Below are 23,954 nucleotides of genomic sequence, written 5' to 3' on the forward strand. Positions count from 1 at the left end.
GGCGGGCGCAGCCCGGGGCGCGCGAGCAGCACGCGGGAAGCACCGCCGTGCGCGCCCCGGCGCCGGGTCCGGGTGGGCTGCGGTCCGCGCGCCGCCGCGCCGGAGGCGGGAGGGGCCCGGCGCAGCCATGTTCGTGGCGCGCAGTATCGCGGCTGACCACAAGGATCTCATCCATGATGTGTCTTTCGACTTCCACGGGCGGCGGATGGCCACCTGCTCCAGCGACCAGAGCGTCAAGGTGCGGGCCAAGCCCGGAAGCGGGCGGGAACTTGCGCGGCCCGCTGTCCGAGCAGGGGGCGCGTGGAGAGGGGACTGCACCAGACTTGAGGCGCCTTGCTGGGCACGAGGCCCGGCGGCCTGGCAGGCGGACGCCCTCCTCCCGGGTATTGTGGGGTCACTGCCGCCCGGGCCGCCTCTCCGCGGTTGTCTGAGTGCGTGCGTGCGTCACGGCGGCGGGCGCGCTCCCGCTGAGGGGGAAGCCGGGCGCGCCGGTCGGCCCGGCTTGCCCTGGGCTCCAGGCTGGGTCTTGAGCGCCTGGGGGGGGTCCCGGTCGGAGGGACCCAGGACCGGGGGCGCCGGCCCTCCGCTCTCCGCGGGCGCCCGTCGGATTGGGCTCTCTCCCTCCTTGTTCTCACAGCCGAGCCCCCTCGCTGACGGGTCTGTGGCGAGGCCCGGGTTTTCTCCCCGCCCCTCTGCCCGCCGCGGCCGCGTGACCGTAGCGATAATTGGCGTTCGTCAATCGAGTAGGTTTCCTTATCCGCTTAGAGCTGTGTTCTAGAGGATTGTCCCGTGTGAGGAGTTTTTGTCTGTCGGGGTATTGCAGTGAAAAGATCTTCGTTAATCCAGCTTTTTGTTTTTTGGAAATTTTTCTTAGGCTCATTGCAGTAGAGAAATAAATGAGTATTTTGAAAGCTCTTGAGAGTACTGGGTAGATTGTCTTTTTGAAGGTTGTACTGCTTTACAGCTGCCGGTGAAGAGTATCAGTGTGATAGTTGTTCGTGTCGGGCATTATCATTGCAGGTTTTTCTTTAGTGTTTTCGTTATTGCAGTGAACTACAGGTAACAAAATTTACCACCTTAACCGTTTTTATTAAGTATGTTTGTATCTTTGCATCGGTCACCGCCATCCTCACTTTGCACTGTCAGCATTAAGCATGACTCACCTATCCCTGAAGCGTCCACCCCGGTCCCCGCCCTTGTACTTTATGTCTCTGAATTTGGCTACTCCAGCGGCCTCATACAAGTGGGATCATACAGGAGTTGTCTTTTTTTGTGACTGGCTGATTTCACTTAGCTTAATGTTTTGAAGTTCATACGTATTGTAGCATTTGTCATAATTTCCTTCCCGAGAAAGGAAGCGTTAAAATAATCTAAAAACTTTTAGAGAGGCTAAATATATGTATCTGCATATACCACATTTTACATATACTTATCTGTTGGTGGAGTTTGGTTCCTTCTACATTTTAGTTGCGAACAATGCTGCTGTGAATGTGGGTGAACAAATACAGCTTTGGGACCCTGCTTTCAACTCTTTTGGGTGCAAACCCAGAAGTGGAATTGCTGAATCACATGGCAATTCTACTTTTATTTGAAAAATTTTTAATAATTTTTATATATGTGTTGCTGTTCTTGGGCTTTCTCTAGTTGAGGAGAGCGGGGGCTACTCATCGTTGTGGTGCTCGAGGCTTCTCATTAGCGGCGCTTCTCCATGCGGAGGATGGGCTCTAGGTCACGCAGGCTTCAGTAGTTGCTGGTCATCAGCTCTAGGAAGTGGGTTTGGCGTTGGTAGGCGAATTCTATCCACCGGGGAAGTCCTCTTTGACGTTTTTTGAGGAGCCACAATACTGTTTTATCATTACATTTTTATGAATTGACTTATTTGGGGGACATATCATTACATTTTTTAAAAACTGGTTAAACTGTCCTGTTATTGTAATGTCTATTTTTTGTTGGTATGAAGGTTCAGTGTTTTGTCTTGGTGGTTATATATATAGTTGTCTCGTTATTTGCAAGTTTTGTATTTGTGAATTTGCTTATTCTATAAAGTTTATTTGTACCCCCCAAAGCAACGCTCATGGTTATTTGTTGACATGACCAGGTGGCAGAAAAATTGGAGTTGTCCAGGTTGTGTTCCCAGCTGAGGTTGGACAGGTGATGCTCTGGAAGCGTCCTTCTGAGTGTCTGGTGCCACATTTTTCACATTTTCATTCTTTTTGTTGGTGAATTTCACTGGCTGAAGTGGTCCTCAAGTGTAGTGCTGCATAATGTCTCACAGCAAGAAGGCTGTGAGTGCCTTTCTGAGAAAGTGTGTGTTAGGGGAGCTTCATTCAGATGTGAGTTACAGTGTTGGTGTGAGTTCAGTTCAGTTCAGTCACTCAGTTGCATCTGACTCTGTGCCAATGAAATGCCGTGTGCCAGGCTTCCCTGTCCTTCACCAACTCCTGGGGCTTGCTCAAACTCATATCCATTGAGTTGGTGATGCCATCCAACTGTCTCGTCCCTTGTCATCCCCTTCTCCTGCCTTCAGTCTTTTCCCAGCATCAGGGTCTTTTCCAGTGTTCAGTGTTAGTGAATCAATAACGTATACAAAATAAGGTATTTGCAAACATACACAGGTAAAACAAGGTTATTTATAGGTTGGTTGATAAATGCTTTGTGACCAGAGGCTCCTGTGAATTGCATCTGTTTCCCCCGGGCAGGAGTGGTCAGTATTGGCCCAGTGACTTTCTAGGCAGCAGCACTGTAAGTGCCTGACTTGAGTGGCACTGTTATCATCTCCATTAACTGTTGGAGGGAAGGTTCCTTGACTGACGTGTCCTCAGTCCTCAGTAAATATTTGGTTGAATGAATGAATGTTTACTTACTGATTTTATCTTTTGTGAATTTATGTTTCCCTCCTTTGTCCTCACTGACTCAATTAATTTGTAGGAATTCTTGGTATAAAATATCTTTTTTCTTACAGGTCTGGGATAAAAGTGAAAGTGGGGAATGGCATTGCACTGCTAGCTGGAAGGTTAGTATTTATTTTTACGGTGATTTTAAAAAATTGAAACATTTACTATTGGGTAGCATTAGTGACTTTCTGTTCAGTTTTGAGAATTATAAAATTTATACCTTTTACTTTTTTTCACTACTAAAGTAGCAAGTGCCCTTCAGAAAATTTGAAAGTAAGAGTTTGAAATTCTGTAGCATTTTAACCTAATCGTTTTTAGCATCTCAGTATGTCTTTCTTAACCTTTTTCCTTTACGTATTTTTTAATAGTTGTGATGTGTTGTACATAGCTTTATTTTTTGCTTTAAAAAAATAGCTTTACTCAAGTAGAGTTTTACGTATCTTGAGAATCACCAATTTTAACTGTACAGTTCAATGAGTGTTAGTTTACACAGTTGTGCAGCTCTGCCACAATCTAGTTTTGGGACACTTACCATCAACCGTGAAATTTCCCTTGTGCCAGCTTGGGAGTTAATTGTCCTTCCCTTCTTATGCCCCAGGTAACCAGTGAACTGTTTTCTGTTTATAAAGTTTTACTTTCTCTAGACATTTCATATAAATGGAATTCTACAGTATGTAGTTATTTGTTTCTACTTGCTTTCCTTAGCTTGTTTTTGAGGTTCATCCATGTTGCGGTATGTATCAGTGGTTTGATCCTTTGTAAAATTGAGTAGTAGTCCATTGTATAAATAAAGCTACATTTACTTACTCATTCACTATTTGATGGACATTTGTTTTTAATTTTTGATGATTATGAATGGTGTTATGAACATGCCATACAAGTCTTTGAGCATTTTTTATTCTTTTAGATATCTAAGAGTAGAATTGCTGGACTGTGTATAGTTTTAACTTTTTGAAAACTGCCAGACCATTTTCCAAAGTGCCTAAACCATTGTATGTTCCCACCAGCAATGTATGAGGGTTCCAGTCTGTCTTTTTGATTATATTAGTAGCCATCTTAGTGGGTGTAAAGTGTGTCTCATTGGATCTCGGTTTGTATGCCTTTAATAGCTACCGGTGTTGATAGCATTTTCATGTGCATGTTTGTCATTTATTTACTTTCTCTGGTGAAGTGTCTATTGAAATCTTTTGTCCTCCCCTCCCATTTTTTAAATTGTAGTGAGAGTCAACATAAAGTTAACCATTTCAAGTAAACAAATAAATGTTAATGCATTTATTGCATCCACAATATTGTACAATTGCTTCCTCTAGTTCTAAAACTTATTTTTATCACTTTAAAAGGAGGCTCGTATTTTTGCTTTATAATTAACAGATTTCATTAGTACTTTGGTATGTTTTTAAACATAAATACAGCAACAAAACAAATATGACAACAGATAGACCCTATTTTGCTTACTAATTGATATTTGTTTGCTTTTTATTGTGATGAATCCTTTGTGCAGTCCTTATTTAGTTAGATCATGCTTTACCAGGAAGCTAACATTTAGCGGGATCTCGCTGCGCTAGTGCATCTTTGACTTTATAGCCTATATAAGTAAGAAAAGTGAAATAAAAAGATTGGACAGAACAGAGAATAAAAATAAGGGTGCAGGGACTTCCCTGGCCACCCAGTGGTTAAGATTCTGGTTCCACTGAAGGGGGCACAGTTTCAGTCCCTGGTCAGGGAATGAAAATCCCACATGCCAGCAGCCAAAAAAAAAAGGATGCAGAGTTTACCATTGGATGATGACATTGTTACCATGTAGAAATTACTGAATTATGAAAGTGTTCTGAGATTGAGTGTACAAAACGTGTTAGATACATGGAAGCCTGAAACAGATTTTGTGAGCATCAGGGGTGGACTGGTGCTTGTGGTCATACAGTATTTTTATTGGAAAGCACAGACAATTTTATTGATACGAAATGCTTTTAAGACTTTTCTGCCTTTTTTTTCTTGGTCAACATAAAGAGTTGAATAATAGTAACTTGATGTTTTTCATATATAAAGATAGTGCTGTTGAGCTTTAAAGTATTCCCTCAGAGTATGGAGATTTGGGCTTCTCTGTATTTGTCCTCTCATTGCCTCTTTTCCTAGCCAGACATCAGAATCATTTTAAGTATTTTGTTGCTACGGTTTCTTATACTGTCAGGCTTTTGAAGCATATAATTTTGATTAATCTTACTTATTTTACTAGGTAGATGTTCCCTGTAGAAGCAATTTGCAAGTGAAAAAAAATAATGGACTTAAAAAAAAAAAAATGGACTGATAGAATCTCTGTTTAAAAGCTTTGTTAGGTTAAACTCTGTACTAGGTCTCTGTTAGTAGCACTGAAAAAGGTCAACTTTATCCAGAAGGGTTTTTTTTTTAATCCGTAAAATGTTAGAAGAACTTGACTCCAGAAGAGCTGTAATCCTAAATATGACGTATCTTCTAAAAGTTAAAAGTTCTAGAATTTAGCTTGTTTTATTTTGGCCATGCTGCATGGCATGCAGGGTCTTAGTTTCCCAACCAGAGATTGAACCTGTGCCCCCTGTGATGGAAGTGTGGCGTTCTAACCACTGGACCACCAGGAAATACCCTAGAAGTTAAATTTTTAAATGTTAAATTGAGTAGCTTTGTCCACTTTTTTTTTTTTTTGCTTTTTCCACTTTTTGAGGTAAAAATATCTGTATTCTATTTCTTCAAGTGACATCTTATTTGTGTGCAAAATGAGTAAACTCGTCTTTTTCCGTTTTTTTCTTTTTTTGATTCCTCAGACACATAGTGGATCTGTGTGGCGTGTGACATGGGCCCATCCTGAGTTTGGTCAGGTTTTGGCTTCCTGTTCTTTTGACCGAACAGCTGCTGTCTGGGAAGAAATAGTAGGAGAATCAAATGATAAACTGCGCGGACAGAGCCACTGGGTGAGATGTTTGTTAGCGGTGGGTGGGCGGGTGGAGGCAAGAGCACCCGAAAAGCTGTGATCTTTGTAAGGACACTTTGGGGAAGTGAGACTTTCAGTCCCACCCCTCTGACCTGCAGGGAGGGGAGATGGCTATGGATGTACTGATCACCAGTAGCCAGTGAGTTAGTCATTCATGCCTATGTAATGACGCCTCCATAAAAACCCTAAAGGATGGCGTTTGGAGGCTCCTGGGCTGGTGGAGATACAGGGACATGGTGCTGGCAGGAGCATGGGGGCTCCGCACCTGTCCCTGACCGTACCCCATGGGTCTCTTCTATGTGACTTCGTGAGTTACAGCAGGCAGTGAGAAGCACAGGTAACACCCGGGTTTTGGACTGGTCCTGAAGAATGACAGTCTTGTGGGACTGAACTCTGAACTCCAGAATCTGATGCTATCTCCAGGTAGTTAGTGTCAATACTGAGTTGAATTCTCCTTGGACACCCTTCTGGTGTCAGAATTGTCTGTGGGTGTGAGGATTAGCCCCCAACCCCACTCTCCGGAATTGAAATTGTTACCAGAACCCTTTTACTTCTTTAGGGAAATGTCTAATCAAGTCCTTTGCCCATTTTTTGTTGTTGTTGAGTTGTACGTAGGAATTCTTTATGTACTTTATTTCCTTAACTGATACATGATTTCTAAATCTTCTTTCTCATTCTGTTAAGTTGCCTCTCGTCTCTTGATAGAGTGTGCAAGGGTTGTATGCAAGGATTTCATGAAGTATAGTTTATTTTTTCTTCTGTTTCCTTGTGTTTCTGGTATTATAAGTCATTGCCAAATCCATTGTCATGGAGACTTTGGCCAGAATTTTCTTTTAAGAGTTTTATAGTTCAGTGCTTATGTTTAAGCCTTTGACTCATAGAGTTAATGTTTGTATGTGACATAAGGCAGGTATCTATTGTAATTCTTTTGCACTTCAGTGTCCAGTTCTCTGAGCACCTTTCATTGAGAAGATTGTCTTTTCCCTATAGAATGGTCTTTGGCATCCTTGTCGAAAATCAAGTGACTGTATTTGGAGAGTGGTGGCAGTATGAAGGATTTTTTTCTTCAAACTTAATGATTTGTATTTAGTGTTTCAGCATTTGTGTTATATTAATTATTTATATTATAATCCTGTAATGGCTACCACTCCTAAACCCAACTTATAGGAGTTGGGTCCCAAAACTATAGACAGTAAGCTGTTGATTTCTAAATTTTGTTGACAGTTTCAGTCAAAAGTCAGCTCATGTAGGAGTCAGGCAGTAGCTGGTATCTGCCATACTGGGGTTCCCTAATTTCCAGAACACCAGCTTCCTACCATTCTCTTGGTCTCTGCTGCATGCCTTCTTTTAGAAGTGGATACTATTGGTCCAAGCAGGGTTAACCAGCACTTACACTTGACAGGAGAAGTTGTACTCCCTCCCTTTTGCTGTTAAAGGATCTTAAAGCTGTTTCCAACCTGCTTTGCATGACAAAACTGCCCATATGAAAATTCTAACATTTTCTGCTTTTCTCCTATCTGCCTAAGGACTTCCCAGGTGGCACTAGTAGTAAAGAACCCACCTGCCAGTGCAGGAGGTGTAAGAGACTTGCGTTCAATCCAAAATTGGGAAGATCCGTTGGAAGAGGACATGGCAAACCCATTCCAGTATTCTTGCCTAGAGAATCCCATGGACAGAGGAGCCTGGCGGGCTACAGTTCATAGGATCGCAAAGAGTTAGACACAACTGATTTAGCACGTACACGCTGCTTAAGAAGAAAGAATTTATCTAATAAAGTTAGGCTTCACAAGGTCTTCTTTCTTCTGCATTAAAGGAGCAGCTGATTATAGGTCACTGATTGTGAGGTTATGTACATGGTGTTTTTCCAAGTCCTTTGGAGGAAATCGAGGCCTCCCCAATTTTTGAGTGTCTTTTCAAGGTTGTACAGTTTTCTGAGGAAGTGGCAACAGACCCCTGTGATTCAGAGCCTGTGCTTTTTCACCCTGGCATCCTTTCTTTTTGTGTGTAATTTACTTTTTTTTTTTTTCAGGTCAAGAGGACAACGCTGGTGGACAGCAGAACGTCCGTTACCGATGTGAAATTTGCTCCTAAGCATATGGGTCTCATGTTAGCAACATGTTCAGCAGATGGGATAGTTAGAATCTATGAAGCTCCAGATGTCATGAATCTCAGCCAGTGGTCTCTACAGCATGAGATCTCATGCAAGCTCAGCTGTAGTTGTATTTCTTGGAACCCTTCAAGGTAGGTGATATAAGCCTAGTTATCATTACACTTAGCATCAGATGCTTGATTTTTTGAAAATGTCTTTCTTAAGTGGTCTTGCTTATCTATTTTTAAATTCTCTCTTCTCCACCCTGTCATGTCATGTCTCTTTTTTTTTTCCCCACCCTGTCATGTCTCTTATCCTTCTGTTTCTACTCCACAGAAGCAGCTAGCCACTGTAAACATTCTGGTAAACTTTTTGAACTTTTCCCTTGCATATACAAGTAAATATTTACTGCCTTTATAAACACACACACGCACACACACACATAAGTATATACACACACACACACACAGAGGCACACCTAGGTATATGCTATCATGTACACGTGGACCTAAAACACAGACATGTATAGACCTAACATTTTCCTTTTTTGCAGTTTGCTTCTTACACTTATAAATACATTGTGGGCTTTTTTTTTTTCTAATTTCTAGTTTAAAATTTTTTTTGATTGTGTTGGATCTTAGTTGCAGCACGAGAGATCTTTCATTGCAGTGTGGGGGCTTCTCTCTGGTTGTTGATATGTGGGCTCCAGAGCACAGGGGCTCTGTAGTTGAGGTGTGTGCGCTCAGTACTTGTGGTGCCCAGGCTTAGTTGCCACGTGGCATGTGAGATCTTAGTTTCCTGACTGAGGATCAAACCCACGTCACCTGCTCTTGACGGTAGATTCTTAACTACTTGACCAGCAAGGAGGTTCCCGCATTGTGGGTGTTTTCCTGTGTCCTAGTGCATCTAGTCCTATCTTACTCCTTCCTTGCTGCGCAGAGTGTGATTCTAAGACTGTCACTGTTTTATTTTAAGTGGTTTCCTTATGCCTCTGGTTCTTGCCGTGTTATCTTTAAACAGAATTTATACTCACTCTGTGAAAGATGACTTTAGCACATTAAGAAAGCTTTCTACTTGTGAAAGTGTGACAAGATATTTTATTTGTTGTTCTTCAGTTGTATGTAATTGTCGTAATTCAAATACTTCTTCGCTTAGTGATTTATCAATTTTCAGACTGTATGTTGACTCACTTCTCTTTTTAAGACAGAAGAAATTAGCTCTTTTTTGCTTCTGTCACACATTTACACTCTCATTTCCTAATGTTTTGTTACTTTGCTTGACTATATAGTGACAAGATTTATAATATTTGTCTTTATGTTTTGTAACCATGTAGTACACATAAAAGTACTTTTATCTTTTGATTGTAAGTTGATTCAAAATACTAAGTAGCAACTGAATTTGTAAGACTAGATAGTATTCATTCTAGACACAAATTAATCTATTTTCATAGCTGTAGTTCACAGAATTATGTGGCATTGACTTTGACAGGTGCTCTTTTCTCGTTATTGATTACTTCGGGTTATATTTATGTGTCACAGTTTTCATATCATGAGTTGCCTTTGGGTTTTTTGTTTTCCTTTGGTCACGCAACTCTTTTTTTTTTTTTTTTTTTTTCACGCAACTCTTAAAGTAACTTTTTTTTTCCTCCATAGGGGGTTGATGGCAAACTAGAAATTCTAGAACACCTGAAAATGTCTTAGTTTTACTCCATGCTTAATTGTAGTTTGGCTAGCTCTAGAACTTTGGCTAAGTTCAAAATGGAAGACTTTCAGAGATTTTAAAGGATTCTTGAATCTTAGTTGGTGAGAAGTGTGCGGTCAGTCTGATACTGGATCTTTTGTAGGCAGCCTATTTCTGGAAGGTTTTAGAATTTTGTTTTACTACTTCTTTGAGATGCAAGTATATTCTGTGAGTTTGTGGTTTGTCCATTTTGACAGTATGATGACTTTTGATTGCAGAAAGTTCTGAATTTTAATATGGCCACATTTAAATCTTTTATGTTGTGCTTTTTTTTTTTTTGAGAAATTCTTCCTCACCTTGATGTTATCAAGTGTATTCTGAAAGGTTTTTGGTTTTGCCTTCCCTTCTGGCTCAGCTTATAAAAAATCTGCCTTACAATGCAGGAGACCTGGGTTCGAGCCCTGGGTTGGGAAGATCCCCTGGAGAAGGGAAAGGCTACCCACTCCAGTACTCTGGCCTGGAGAATTCCATGAACAGTATAGTCCACGGGGGTCACAGAGAGTTGGACACAGCTGAGCCACTTGTACTTTCACTCTTAGGTCATTAAACCTCCTGAAATTACTTTGTATGGTTTAAGATAGTGGAATTCTAAAATTTAACCAGGATGTTTCAAGGTATTTTTTCTTTTTTAGGAAAGATTTCAAATATAGTAATAATACAGTAGACCCTCATATATCCATCACCCTGCTACAATAATACAAAGCCACTCTTATTTTTGTTCATGAGTGCCCCATGACTCATTACAATTGGTTGGTTGATTGATTTGCTGTTTATTTGTTTATTGATTAGAGGTTGTAGCTTGTAGAATTTCCTCTTTAATGGTAGTGGTTGAGCTCTTTTTCACTTAGCTTTTTTGCTGTCTTATGTCCTTCTGCTTCCTGGAATTCTTCCAGATTTCTTGATTTCTGATGGCATATTCTGATTTCTGCACTCTTAGAATGTATTCTTTCATCATTTCATAGAGGTATAGAAAAGAGTTGCAGGTGATCAGTCTCTCGTATTCAGAGAGTTGGATGGCTTTGCTCACTGTTTAGTTATGAGCCATATTTGGAAGATGGTTTAAGTGTGATCTTTTTTTTTTTCTGAATATACAAATGAGGTAATCCTCAATTCAGGTTGTTACCTGGATAATTTCTTTTTTAGAATATTTAACAAACTATTTATATTTTCAGTGATTTTAGAATATATTATCATAAATGTACTTGTCCTTGCTCAGATATTTAACATTGTGAAAGAATAATCTGTGGGACACTGAAAGAAGAAGTCTTGTGAGATATAGAAACATCTGTAATTTACAGCCCTTCAAATAGCCAAGAATTATAGTACATAACTTGTAATTTTATTTTGTCACTATAGCACTTCACAGTTTACTTAGTGTTTTTCTTATATTAAGTGATTTGATCTCGTTATCAGAAGCTTTAGTAATAAAGACCTAAATGTTTTTTTTTCAATTACATTTTGTTTTCAGCTTTATGAGATTGGCAGATCACAACATCAAGACCAAAGGTTAAACAGAGGTATTAGTTTCATATTATACCTCAAACAGAGGTATTATTTCATAGAGGTATTAGTTAATCTGAATGTGGGAAGCAAGGGAAATCAGTATCTAGGTAATTAGACATAGAAATGGAAAAAAAAATTAACCTAGAGTTCACCTCGGAGTTCATTCTCTTATTGCTTATCTTTTGCCTTTTTAAAAATGTAGTTGGCTACGAATGAGTGTGGAGAATTAAAGAATGACAGGCATGCCTTCCTAAGGGTGGTCTTTTCTACTTTCCTCCTCCACTGGGATGGGATTCTTTTTGTGCAAAGCATGTAAAAAAGTTTTTTTGCCATGGATTTGGTCACCATAAAGTTACTTTTCATGTAATAGTTAATGATTTTCTTAGGAAGAAAAATTCTAAGATCTGTTAGGTGTGTTTTGTTTTGTTTTTTTAATCAATTGAATGCTTGAAGCCTTTTCTTTGGGGAAAAGGACTACTTTCTATCTCAGCCATAAGAAAACGTGGTAGAAATATGGGGAAAGGCTGGTGTCGTTGGTCCCCAGGTGAGACCTCTGGGGTACCCTTCCTGGGCGTGGCGGGGGTCTAGTCCACAGCTGACTGGTGGGTTGCACAGCTGCTGGATGAGTTTTTCTTTTTTTTTTTTTTTTTGCTGGATGAGTTTTTAATTCTCTGAACTAAATGTGTGTTGATGTTATAATTCAGTTCAGTTCAGTCAGTCAGTTGTGTCCAACTCTTTGAGACCCCATGAACCACAGCATGCCAGGCCTCCCTGTCCATCACCAACTCCTAGAGTCCACCCAAATCCATGTCCATTGAGTCATTGATACCATTCAACCATCTCATCCTCTGTCGTCCCCTTCTCTTCCTGCCCTCAATCTTTCCCAGCATCAGGGTCTTTTCAAATGAGTCAGCTCTTTGCATCAGGTGGCCAAAGTCTTGGAGTTTAAGCTTCAACGTCAGTCCTACCAATGAACACCCAGGACTGATCTCCTTTAGGATGGACTGGTTCGATTTCCTTGCAGTCCAAGGGACTCTCAAGAGTCTTCACCAGCACCACAGTTCAAAAGCATCAGTTCTCCGGCACTCAGCTTTCTTTATGGTCGAACTCTCACATCCATACATGACTACTGGAAAAACCATAGCCTTGGCTAGACAGACCTTTGTTGACAAAGTAATGTCTCTGCTTTTTAATATGCTGTCTAGGTTGGTCATAACTTTCCTTCCAAGGAGTAAGCATCTTTTAATTTCATGGCTGCAATCACCATCTGCAGTGATTTTGGAGCCCAGAAAAATAAAGTCAGTCACTGTTTCCGCTGTTTGCCCATCTATTTGCCATGAAGTGATGGGACCAGATGCCGTGATCTTAGTTTTCTGAATGTTGAGCTTTAAGCCAACTTTTTCACTCTCCTCTTTCACTTTCATCAAGAGGCTCTTTAGTTCTTCACTTTCTGCCATAAGGGTGGTGTCATCTGCATATCTGAGGTTATTGATATTTCTCCTGGCAATCTTGATTCCAGCTTGTGCTTCATCCAGCCCAGCGTTTCTCATGATGTACTCCGCATATAAGTTAAATAAGCAGGGTGACAATATACAGCCTTGACGTACTCCTTTTCCTATTTGGAACCAGTCTGTTGTTCCATGTGCAGTTCTAACTGTTGGCGTCCGGACCTGTATACAGGTTTCTCAAGAGGCAGGCCAGGTGGTCTGATATTCCCATCTCTTTCAGAATTTTCCACAGTTTATTGTGATCCACACAGTCAAAGACTTTGATGTAGTCAGTAAAGCAGAAATAGATGTTTTTCTGGAACTCTCTTGCTTTTTTGATGATCCAGCGGATGCTGGCAGTTTGATCTCTGGTTCCTCTGCCTTTTCTAAAACCAGCTTGAACATCTGGATATTCACGGTTCACGTATTGCTGAAGCCTGGCTTGGAGAATTTTAAGCATCACTTTACTCGTGTGTGAGATGAGTGCAATTGTGTGGTAGTTTAAGCATTCTTCGGCATTGCTTTTCTTTGGGATTGGAATGAAAACTGACCTTTTCCAGTCCTGTGGCCACTGTTGAGTTTTCGAAATTTGCTGGCATATTGAGTGCAGCACTTTCACAGCGTCATCTTTCAGGATTTGAAATAGCTCAACTGGAATTCCATCACCTCCACTAGCTCTGTTTCTAGTGATGCTTCCTAAGGCCCACTTGACTTCACATTCCAGTGTGTCTGGCTCTAGGTGAGTGATCACACCATCATGATTATCTGGGTCGTGAAGGTCTTTTTTGTTCAGTTCTTCTGTGTATTCTTGCCACCTCTTCTCAATATCTTCTGCTTCTGTTAGGTCCCTACCATTTCTGTTCTTTATTGAACCCATCTTTGCATGAAATGTTCCCTTGGTATCTCTAATTTTCTTGAAGAGATCTCTAGTCTTTCCCATTCTATTGTTTTCCTCTATTTCTTTGCACTGATCGCTGAGGAAGGCTTTCTTATCTCTCCTTGCTATTCTTCGGAACTCTACATTCAAATGGGTCTATCTTTCCTTTTCTCCTTTGCTTTTCGCTTCCCTTCTGTTCACAGCTATTTGTAAGGCCTCCTCAGACAGCCATTTTTGCTTTTTTGCATTTCTTTTCCTTGGGGATGGTCTTGATTCCTATCTCCTGTACAATGTCATGAACCTCCATCCATAGTTCATCAGGCACTCTGTCTATCAGATCTAGTCCCTTAAGTCTATTTCTCACTTCCACTGTATAGTCTTAAGGGATTTGATTTAGGTCATACCTGAATGGTCTAATGGTTTTCTCTACTTTCTTCAATTTCAGTCTGAATTTGGCAGTAAGGAGTTCATGAACTGAGTCACAGTCAGCTCCTGGTCTTGTTTTTGCTGACTGTATAGAGCTTCAACATCTTTGGCTGCAAAGAATATAATCAATCTGATTTTGGTGTCAACCATATGGTGATGTCCATGTGTAGAGTCGTCTTTTGTGTAGTTGGAAAAGGGTGTTTGCTATGACCAGTGTGTTCTCTTGGCAGAACTCTATTAGCCTTTGCCCTGCTTCATTCTGTACTCCAAGGCCAAATTTGCCTGTTACTCGAGGTGTTTCTTGACTTCCTACTTTTGCATTCCAGTCCCCTACAATGAAAAGGACATCTTTTTTGGGTGTTAGTTCTAGAAGGTCTTATAGGTCTTCATAGAAATGTTCAACTTCAGCTTCTTCAGCATTACTGGTTGGGGCATAGACTTGGATTACTGTGATATGAATAGTTTGCTTTGGAAATGAACAGAGATCATTCTGTCATTTTTGAGATTGCATCCAAGTACTGCATTTCGGACTCTTTCGTTGACTGTGATGTCTACTCCATTTCTTCTAAGGGATTCCTGCCCACAGTAGTAGATATAATGGTCATCTGAGTTAAATTCACCCATTCCAGTCCATCTTAGTTCGCTGGTTCCTAGAATGTCAACGTTCACTATTGTCATCTCCTGTTTGACCACCTCCAATTTGCCTTGACTCATAGACCTAACTTTCCAGGTTCCTATGCAATATTGCTCTTTAAAGCATCGGACTTTACTTGCATCACCAGTCCCATCCCCAACTGTGTGTTATTTTTTCTTTGGCTCCATCCCTTCATTCTTTTGGAGTTATTTCTCCACTGATCTCCAGTAGCATATTGGGCACCTACCGACCTGGGAAGTTCATCTTTCAGTGTCTTTTTTGCCTTTTCATACTGTTCATGGGGTTCTTAAGGCAAGAGTACTGAAGTGGTTTGCCATCCCCTTCTCCAGTGGACCACATTCTGTCAGACCTCTCCACCATGACCCGTCCGTCTTGGGTGGCCCCACACGGCATGGCTTAGTTTCATTGAGTTAGACAAGGCTGTGGTCCATGTGATCAGATTGTTATAATTGGGAAAATATGTTTTTCTCTTCCTTTCCAGCTCTCGTGCTCATGCTCCCATGATTGCTGTAGGAAGTGATGACAGTAGTCCAAATGCAATGGCCAAGGTTCAGATTTTCGAATATAATGAAAACACCAGGTCAGTACTGCTTTGGTTAAGTTACTGTTCTGAATTGCATTTAATTTTTTAAAATGTAATTTCTTTATTTGTTAATTCAATTATGCACTGTTTGTCATATTTACTGATTTCCTATGATATGCTAAGTTCTCTTTTCTGGTAATAACTAAATTGAGTGATGTAGCTGCTGTTGCTAAGTCGCTTCAGTAGTGTCTGACTCTGTGCAACCCTATAGACGGCAGCCCACCAGGCTCCTCTGTCCCTGGGATTCTCCAGGCAAGAACACTGGAGTGGGTTGCCATTTCTTTCTCCAGTGCAGAAAAGTGAAAAGTAAAGTGAAGTCGCTCAGTTGTGTCCTACTGTGAGCTACCCCTTGGACTGTAGCCTACTAGGCTCCTCCGCCAATGGGATTTTCCAGGCCAGAGTAGTGGAGTGGGCTGCCATTTCCTTCTCTAGAGTGATGTAAAGGAAAAGGTAATTGGTCTCCCAGTATGTACCATCATGCAGGGAAAACAAAAAAAGCAAAATGGTGATGAATTTTATAAACTGGAAGATTCATTCAAGAGAAGACTGTAGAATGAGTAGAAGTTGGCCAGACAGAGTGCAACTTTCCATGTGGAGAGAGTGAGCCAGTGTAATGTCACTGTGGTTGGAACATAATGGGTCAAAGGGAGACCATGTGGTGGGAAACCAGCAGGGCTTATGTCTTCAAGACCTCCTGCTTAGTGTCCAGTCTTTATCTTAAGGGTATTCTGAAGCCTTTAAAAGACTTCCAAATTGAAGGGTAACAGAATCAGATGGTTGTTTAACTCTTCCTGAGATGTGGAAATAGACTTTGATATAGCTTCCCTTTTTTTAGAGATTTTTTTCCTTAATTTTATTTATTTATTGTTTTTGGTTGTGCTGGGTCTTTGTTGCTGCTCAAGCTTTTCTCTAGTTGCAACAAGTCGGGCCTACTGTCTAGTTGCAGTGCGTAGACTTCTCAATGCAGTGGCGTTTCTTTTTGTGGAGTCCCGAGCTGTAGGGTAAGCAGGCTTCAGCAGTGGTGGCTTTCAGGCTCTGGAGTGCAGGCTCAGTAGTTGTGACATATGGGCCTCAGTTGTTCTATGCCATGTGAGACTTTTCCTGGATCAGAGATTGAACCCCTGTATCCTGCATTGGCACGTGGATTCTTTAAGACTTAGCCACCAGGGTAGCTCTGGTCTAGCTTCATTTATCATCACTTAAAAAAATTCAATTCTTGCTGTTATTAGCTCAACTTTTTTCTTTACACTCAAATCTTAGGAAATTCAGGTACCCTTTTCCTTAAAAGAGATACTAATAGCTAACAAAGCAAGATCTCATTCTAATTTTTCGTTAACTCTGTTTTAAGCTAAACTTAAGACAATTGAAGGAAGAAACCTGGGAGGTTATATTACTTTCCTAGGGCTGCCGAAACAAATTACTACAAACTGGTGGCTTAAATCAGAAGTTTATTCTCATACTTCTGGAGGCTGGAAATCTGAGATCAAGGAATTGTCAGGGCTTGCTGCCTTCATACTCTTTCCTTGCCTCTTCCAGCTTTTGGAGGCTCCAGGAGTTCCTTGGCTGAGCAGCGTAACTGCAGTCTCTGCCATGGCTTCTCCTCTGATGTCTGTTCTCTCTCACCCTGAGATCCTTAATTATATCTGCAAAAGCCCCTTTCCTTAGGTCACAGTCTCAGTTCCTGGAGGTTGGTGCTGGGACGTACTACACACAGCAGAGGTGAACACTGCTACATATGAGCAAGATGGAATAATGGAGATACCTAGACGTGGCTTTTTAAAATTTTCATTTATGATAATTTTGAGGTAAATTGTTTTTTCATTAGGAAATATGCAAAAGCTGAAACTCTCCTGACCGTCACAGACCCTGTCCACGATATTGCCTTTGCTCCGAACTTGGGACGATCTTTCCACATTCTCGCCATAGCAACCAAAGACGTGAGAATTTTTACATTAAAGCCTGTGAGGTGAGTTTTTGAAACAACTAATTTGAAAATTCTCTTACCTTTTACTTGTTTTCATTTGTGGAGGAGAGTGTAGAGGCAAGAATGATCTGAAGAATAGATTCTTAATGAACATTTTATCTATAAATATATGACTTTAGGGAATGGGGAATTGAGTAAAGAGAGATATATGTTTTCTTAGTTGTGTTTATTTAAGCAGATACTAAAAATAGATCCTCTGAATATAACTGGACGCTATACATGTTTGAAGGAATGAGAGGTGGCAGTCTACTTAGGGAAAATTAGTGCTGAGACATTCTTGTGAATAATCTATTTAGCTTTAATTTTTGGAATTTGGAACCTTGGTTTTTCTTTTTTTCTCTTCTTTCTTCCCTTTTCTTATTCTTTCTACTACTTTTCTTTTTAAAAAGTAATCATTTTCATCTCTCTCATTCTTCAGCATTTTGTGGGGAATAAAATCCTCTTTAGTCTCTGAGTATCTTTTATGTGGTAGGATCATGCCAGGTACTGGGGAATCAAATGAAAGTGACTTGGCCCAACTCTCAGTAAGCTGTTACAGAGGTCGGGGGTGGATTTGGATATGACCTTCTGGTGGCATGTATGTGAGACCATTGTTATTATTTAGAACGAGAGTGTATGAGTGTATGTGTGTGTCCATACTCAGAATTCCTTAGGAATTTTTTTTTTTTTTAAATTAACAGGAAAGAACTTACTTCCTCTGGTGGGCCAACAAAATTTGAGATCCATATCGTGGCTCAGTTTGATAATCATAATTCTCAGGTCTGGCGAGTGAGTTGGAATATAACAGGAACAGTGCTGGCATCTTCAGGAGACGATGGCTGTGTGAGGTTGTGGAAAGGTAATGTTTCAGTGGAAGAATTGTTGCTGTATGTTGCTACTTTAGAATTTTCCCTTAGAAATGTAAACTCTGAAATATTTTGAAAAAAATGTCTATGGTTACTTTTAAATTAATGTCTCATATTGTTTTGAATCTCTGTCATTTTACCTAGTTCATAGCAGTGATTGACTAATTAAATTACATTTCCATGTGGAATAAAGTAGAACTAATTGTGACAGAATATACACTACCTCCAAAGATACCATTTGCTATGGGTGTAACTTGTATGAGTTCTCTACAGACTCAGGATACAGTCACCTCTCGATTCAACAACTGCTTTAGCCAACTAGCCCTTAGAAGAAAATCTAGGGTCTTCCTCACTTCTCTACAGTTCCCAAAAGTTAGAGAATCTTGAGGCCACTGATTCTAAAAGTTTTACGAATGCCAAGCAGAGAGAAGGTGGTGTGGACGTTTGACACTGACTGTGGGTATTGTGGTCTGCTCTTCTCCATGGATGTTTATCCACTGGGCAGGGGTGCCATGGTCTGTGCTCCACTCTAGTTGGCAGCATCCCTTTCTGAGGATGGGATTATAGCCCAGTTCACTTCCCATGAGAAGTGGCCGTTCCCAAAATGCGATTTGACTGAGTCTCCTGGGGTCAGCGTTCGGCTGTGGTAGAACCAGCCGGGCCTCTGGCTCTGCTGCCCTGTCCCTCTGGGCGTCAGTCAGGACAGCCCCGCCCTACCCGGCGGCCTTCCTACTTGGATTTCCTGGGCTCCGCATCTTCAGTCACCAGGGTTGTGTCCAAACCATCAGACCAAGCTGGATAAGCCACGCAGACCCCAGAGGTTCTGTTACCCACATCCACAGGGACATTAGCTACCCACATGACATATACCTGCTTAAGTGAGAATGTGACTCTGTTACCCACACATCATACCTGAAATTCATTGTAATGAAGACAATTTATTTTGATATTAATGTGATAATGTGGTAGCTTATATCTGTCAATATGTATCTTGTAAGGAGTGGTGAAAGTTTTGTTTTTTAAATTAGTAATTCTTTAAAAAACTTCAAAAAAACAATTGCTAAAATTGAGATATATGTGTTTCATTTAAAAAATGTCTCTGCTGTTAATTCTAAGAGATGCATAGCCCGTAGGGCTCTCTTATTTAATTGTAGATTTGTGCACTGGAACATAATTGTTAGTCATGTTGATGTGTTGACCACTTTCCTTCCAGCTAACTATATGGACAACTGGAAGTGTACTGGCATTCTGAAAGGTAATGGGAGCCCTGTCAATGGGAGTTCTCAGCAGGGAAACTCAAATCCGTCCATAGGTTCAAATGTCCCAAGTCTTCAGAATTCACTAAATGGATCTTCTGGCAGGTAGGCTGTTTTGTGAGAAAACTAGCAATTATCTTCTTTTTAAATCATTCAGGTAGCTGTACTGAAGGTGTGTTATTTTGTGGGTTTTTAGATTGAATCAAGAAATTGGCACATAATTGTGAAACTAGAAGAGAAAGCACTTTAGTATCTCTGTATTTGATTTATTATTTGGTCATAATATTTCAGGTGGGTTATAATATTGTGATACTTAGTGGTCTACCAGAGATGTGTGTAACTGGGAAGTAGCGAGATGAAGAGGAAGTGTGGGACAGCGCTGGGGCTTGTAATCCAGAGGAGTCAGTGTCACTAGTGCTGGGAGGGTAGCCTTTGAGTCAGGTTAAACTGAAATTGTAAATAAAGCACATGAACTAAGGCTTTGTAGAAGAGTGAGTTAAGTGTTTTTGGTGTGTGTGTTTAAAACTTTCATGGAGATTATAAGAGGAAATGGTAAATTGAATTGACTTTTTTAGAAATTTTAGTATATTTTAGATTCGCAAAGCATGTTTGATGTCATTAGAGTCATCCTTTGTTTTCATGTTCAAATTTCAAATATGAATTTGTAAGGTAAAATTATTTTAATATGCCTTTGTGAATAATTTGGAATACTATTAAAGAAAATTTAAAGCACAGCCTTAACAAACTATACTGTAATGGTTCTTTTGTCAATTTAAGAGAATTGCATTTTAAATTTCCCATTTTTATATTGTTACATTTTTAAAAGAAGTCCTGCGTTTTGATTTTTAAGTATTTGTATAAAAACAACTTCAGGTACCATAGGAGATATAAGAATATAAAGATTATTTCATGAAGCAAAGGATACTAGTGTTTTGTTTATTTATTTTTTTTCTTAAATCTAGTGTTTGGTTGCTGCCTGTACTGCATATTTTCTTTTGTAAAGAGCTTTGAAGTTTTGATCTGTGTTCTTATTGTGCCAATAACCATCTGTGTTAGATCTGTGATGCATTTTCCCTTCTCCATTTGTATTATGTCCTTTAACAGAAAGCACAGCTGAGTACCAGCTAACTGGAGTAACTTTGCTGTTTTGCTGCTTGTTGCATGCACACAGGAATGGAAATCGAGCTCCTTTTCCCCTTCCCCAGCGCCGTTTGACCTCTCCCAAGATACACCAGCAGCCTGCTTACTACTAAACGCAATCCAAAAGGCCTTTAAAAATACAATGTATATCATTTTTTTTGTACTAGCCAGTTTATTGACACTTATTTAAAATTTTTGAAATATAAATGGAGAGGCTTTTTGTTGAGACACTGTCACCAAAACAATTTTTTGAAATGTTTCTGAAACTCACGGGTTTTAAAATTAAAAGATTGTTACCATCCTCAGTAGTTGGGAGGAGGGAAAATATCACTATTCCATCTGGAGAATGTATATAGACTTCTGTCTTTTATTTTCTAAAACAGTAGGCTAAAATGAATTTTTATAATTTCAATTTGAGGATTGAGTAATTATTTTTCATAAAGATTGTTTTGAGTGCTAATTTGTTTACTTTTTGTAGAATTGGTTTATACATGATACTATTCAGTATAACTCTGTTATTTCTTTGAAATGTTTAAACTATTATTAGTGAAAGAGTGAGAGAAATAGTAGTGACAGTAACTTGACTGTACAGTTTGTAGCCAGACAACATTTGGTATTGCTTCATTTATAATTTGGTAGTAAAATGAAAACATTGTTGTAAGTTTTCAGTTTATATTCACTAAAGAGGTAAATATTTCTAATATGTGCTTGTATATTTTTATGGTGTGATTTCATGGCTTAAGGTTTCCGTCAAGTCAAAATTTGGAAACTTACTATAAGAAGCAGATAAAGCTTTGCTAAAATTGTGCATGCATGTTAAACCTCCAGGTTCCATGTCCCAGGATTTTCTTAATTTTGTTGGCTGCTTCATTTAGTTCATACCCTCTGATGACAGAGCTATAAATCTTTTTTTGAGAAAATGCTAAAGTATTACGGGTAAGTTATAAAATAGTAGGCTAACAGTAGGACATATTTTTGAGCCCTTTTATTTATCAACATTTTGTACTAATCAAAGGTTTTTGCAGAAAAACATTTAAGTGTATTTTAAGACTGTGTTTCTTGGAAAGTATGTTGCAGTAGCTGGCCATACTATGTGAACCTCTCTCTGAATTGGTCCCGAGTGTCATGTGTGCACTAAAACTGCTGTTGCTACAGGGGAAGCGTTGCTTAAAGAAAAGCTTACGTGATATGTAAATTTCAGGACAGCATCAGTATGTTTCTGAGAGATTAGAAAATGTTTTAAATTATAAAATTAATGTCTTCTTTTGTAACATTCATACTGAAGATTTCTTTTTTTAACATTTTTAAGTTAAACAGATTCTATTTCTTTTTTCAAGTTTCTATACTTGCTTAAGCAAGTCTGATTTGAGTAAGGGTCTTGATTTTGCTGTTATGTTCTGTTAGTTTTGGCATGAATATACTAAAGCTTTTTTTTCTAGCATGTGTTTTCCCCTCTTTGGTTCTCTTTGTATTTACTACTTTTCTCTTTTTCTTCTGTTTTTTTTTTTTTTTTCTCTGTTGTTTTTGTTTTGTTTTGGTGTTTTGTTCCTGTCTTCATTGTTTCAGGTATTTCTTTCCCCCTCTGGATTCCCCACGGGCTGGATCGAGATGGTCCAGTTATGCCCAGCTCCTTCCTCCTCCTCCTCCTCCTCCTCTGGTAGAGCACTCTTGCGATGCTGACACTGCCAGTCTCCAGTATCCTCACCCTCGCAGACGATCTCTCTCTCGGCCTCTTAATCCCTTACCTGAGAATGAAGGGGTTTAAAAAACACTGATTGAACACTTAAAGGCCTTATTCAAGTGCTTGTAAATGCTTTCATTCCTGGCTTTTTGTTTTTCTTTCAGAAGATTTTTCTAATTAAGGGTGTGTCTTGCATGTATTACAACCAGAACATGGTGTTTGGAACCTAAATGTGTTCGTGCTTTTGCATCAAAGGAATATTTGTTTCATTGGTTTATAACCTTTGATGAAATAATGAGACGTGTACACACAACATTAACTGTGAGTTACACACAAATGGTTGACTTCAAAGTGCCTGTTCTGTACATTTTATTTTGAACTGTTATGGTGTTAAGTTTCTTATGGTTTGTCATACTGGTTAATGTGAAAGCATATCATTATAAAGTTAACCTTGCCTTTGAGACATATTAAGAACTGTTTTTGATTTTTCAGGCTAATGTTGCAACTGACTAGTTTGTAAAATAAATCATTCCTGTGTATAAAGCAGCAAAACATAATAAAGACTGTTTGGTCTTTTTTTTCTTTTAAAGAAAACTGCCTTTCTCTACTTGGAATTACTGTTTAAAGCTTTTGTAATTATTCTCCAAGTAGATTATTTAATAAAATGTATTTTTAAAGATATGAATCTGTTGCCTTATAAAAATAGAATGTATTCTATTTGATGGTTTGTAAATCTTATATCTCCTAAAATATCACATTGCTAAAAAAAAATCCGAACAATCAGAAACTGAGGGATGATCATGGCATTAATTCAGAAGGTAGAAAGTTAGTGTGTAGACTAACATCTAGATCCAGCAGATGTCTACTTAGATTATTTGAACAGCATTTCATGTGCCTGTCAGCTAATCACACATTGATGGTAGAGCTGTTATAAATGTATAACTTAAAATCTAATTTTCAAAGACACTTTGCTATCAGTAGACACTCTCCTCTCAAACCCCAAGAGCTTTTTGACATGCAAGGATAAATAAGGTTCATTATGCTTTAATTTAAGGTGAGGTCTTCCTTCTGTTATAGGACTTAGACTTTAGACTAATCGACTTATCTAATTTCAAAGCAAGAGGTCTCACTTTAAGTCTGGATCTAACTCAGAATTAAGAATTCAAGTTAAAAAAAAAATAAAGAATTCAAGTTAGATTTCAATCATTATAGAGGTACCTGGGATGAAAAGTTAAAAGTGTTAGTCGCTCAGTCATGTCCAACTCTTTGCGACCCATGGATTGGGCATCCCAGGCTCCTCTATCCAAGTGATTCTCCAGGCATGGATGCTGGAGTGGGTTGCCATTCCCTTCTCCAGGGGATCTTCCCGACCCTGGGATTGAACCCAGGTTTCCTGCATTGAAGGTGGATTCTTTACCATCTGAGCCACCAGGGAAGCAGTCTCGGGTAATTTAGTGAATATTGGGCATCTTCTGTGTGCAAGACACTGTGTGTGCTAACACTTTGGGATATGTAAAAAAAAGAGGTAGTCTGTACACATTCATTCTAGTGGGAGAAGGCATTTACAGAATTTACAAAGAATAATAAAAATTTAGCTTCACAGTAAAGGTTGAATGGTACAGGAGACATTAAAGAAAGGGATTTATGTGAGTCAGCAGGATTTGGAAGGGATGTGAAATTTCGACAGGTTGGAATACTTAAAGTGGAGGAGGGCGGAGTCTAGGGTGATGGCCCAAATAGAAGAGGCAAGAGGATTAAGTGTTAATCCGCTGAAAGAATAAGGTGCGTTTGGGGAGCTAGTGGGAGATGAATCTGCATACCTTGTGTTCACA

General features: G+C 39.6%; 1 protein-coding gene across 2 annotated transcripts; it reads left to right on the forward strand.

The window, feature by feature from the left end:
* SEH1L (SEH1 like nucleoporin) lies at positions 1 to 22,679 on the forward strand. Of its 2 annotated transcripts, none has more exons than XM_043888893.1 (9): positions 1 to 238; positions 2,963 to 3,013; positions 5,690 to 5,836; positions 7,886 to 8,097; positions 15,115 to 15,213; positions 17,042 to 17,182; positions 17,881 to 18,038; positions 19,259 to 19,406; positions 20,406 to 22,679. In XM_043888893.1, the coding sequence occupies exons 1-9, from the start codon at positions 128 to 130 to the stop codon at positions 20,416 to 20,418; spliced, it is 1,080 nt and encodes a 359-aa protein (XP_043744828.1). In that variant the 5' UTR covers positions 1 to 127; the 3' UTR covers positions 20,419 to 22,679. The 2 variants fall into 2 exon arrangements, with proteins under 2 accessions (XP_043744828.1, XP_043744827.1); XM_043888892.1 differs by having other exon boundaries at positions 22,008 to 22,679.
* Positions 22,680 to 23,954: the final 1,275 nt, after the last annotated feature.

The sequence above is a fragment of the Cervus elaphus genome, chromosome 27 (genome assembly GCF_910594005.1).
Source record: "Cervus elaphus chromosome 27, mCerEla1.1, whole genome shotgun sequence".
NCBI classification, from domain to species: domain Eukaryota; kingdom Metazoa; phylum Chordata; class Mammalia; order Artiodactyla; family Cervidae; genus Cervus; species Cervus elaphus.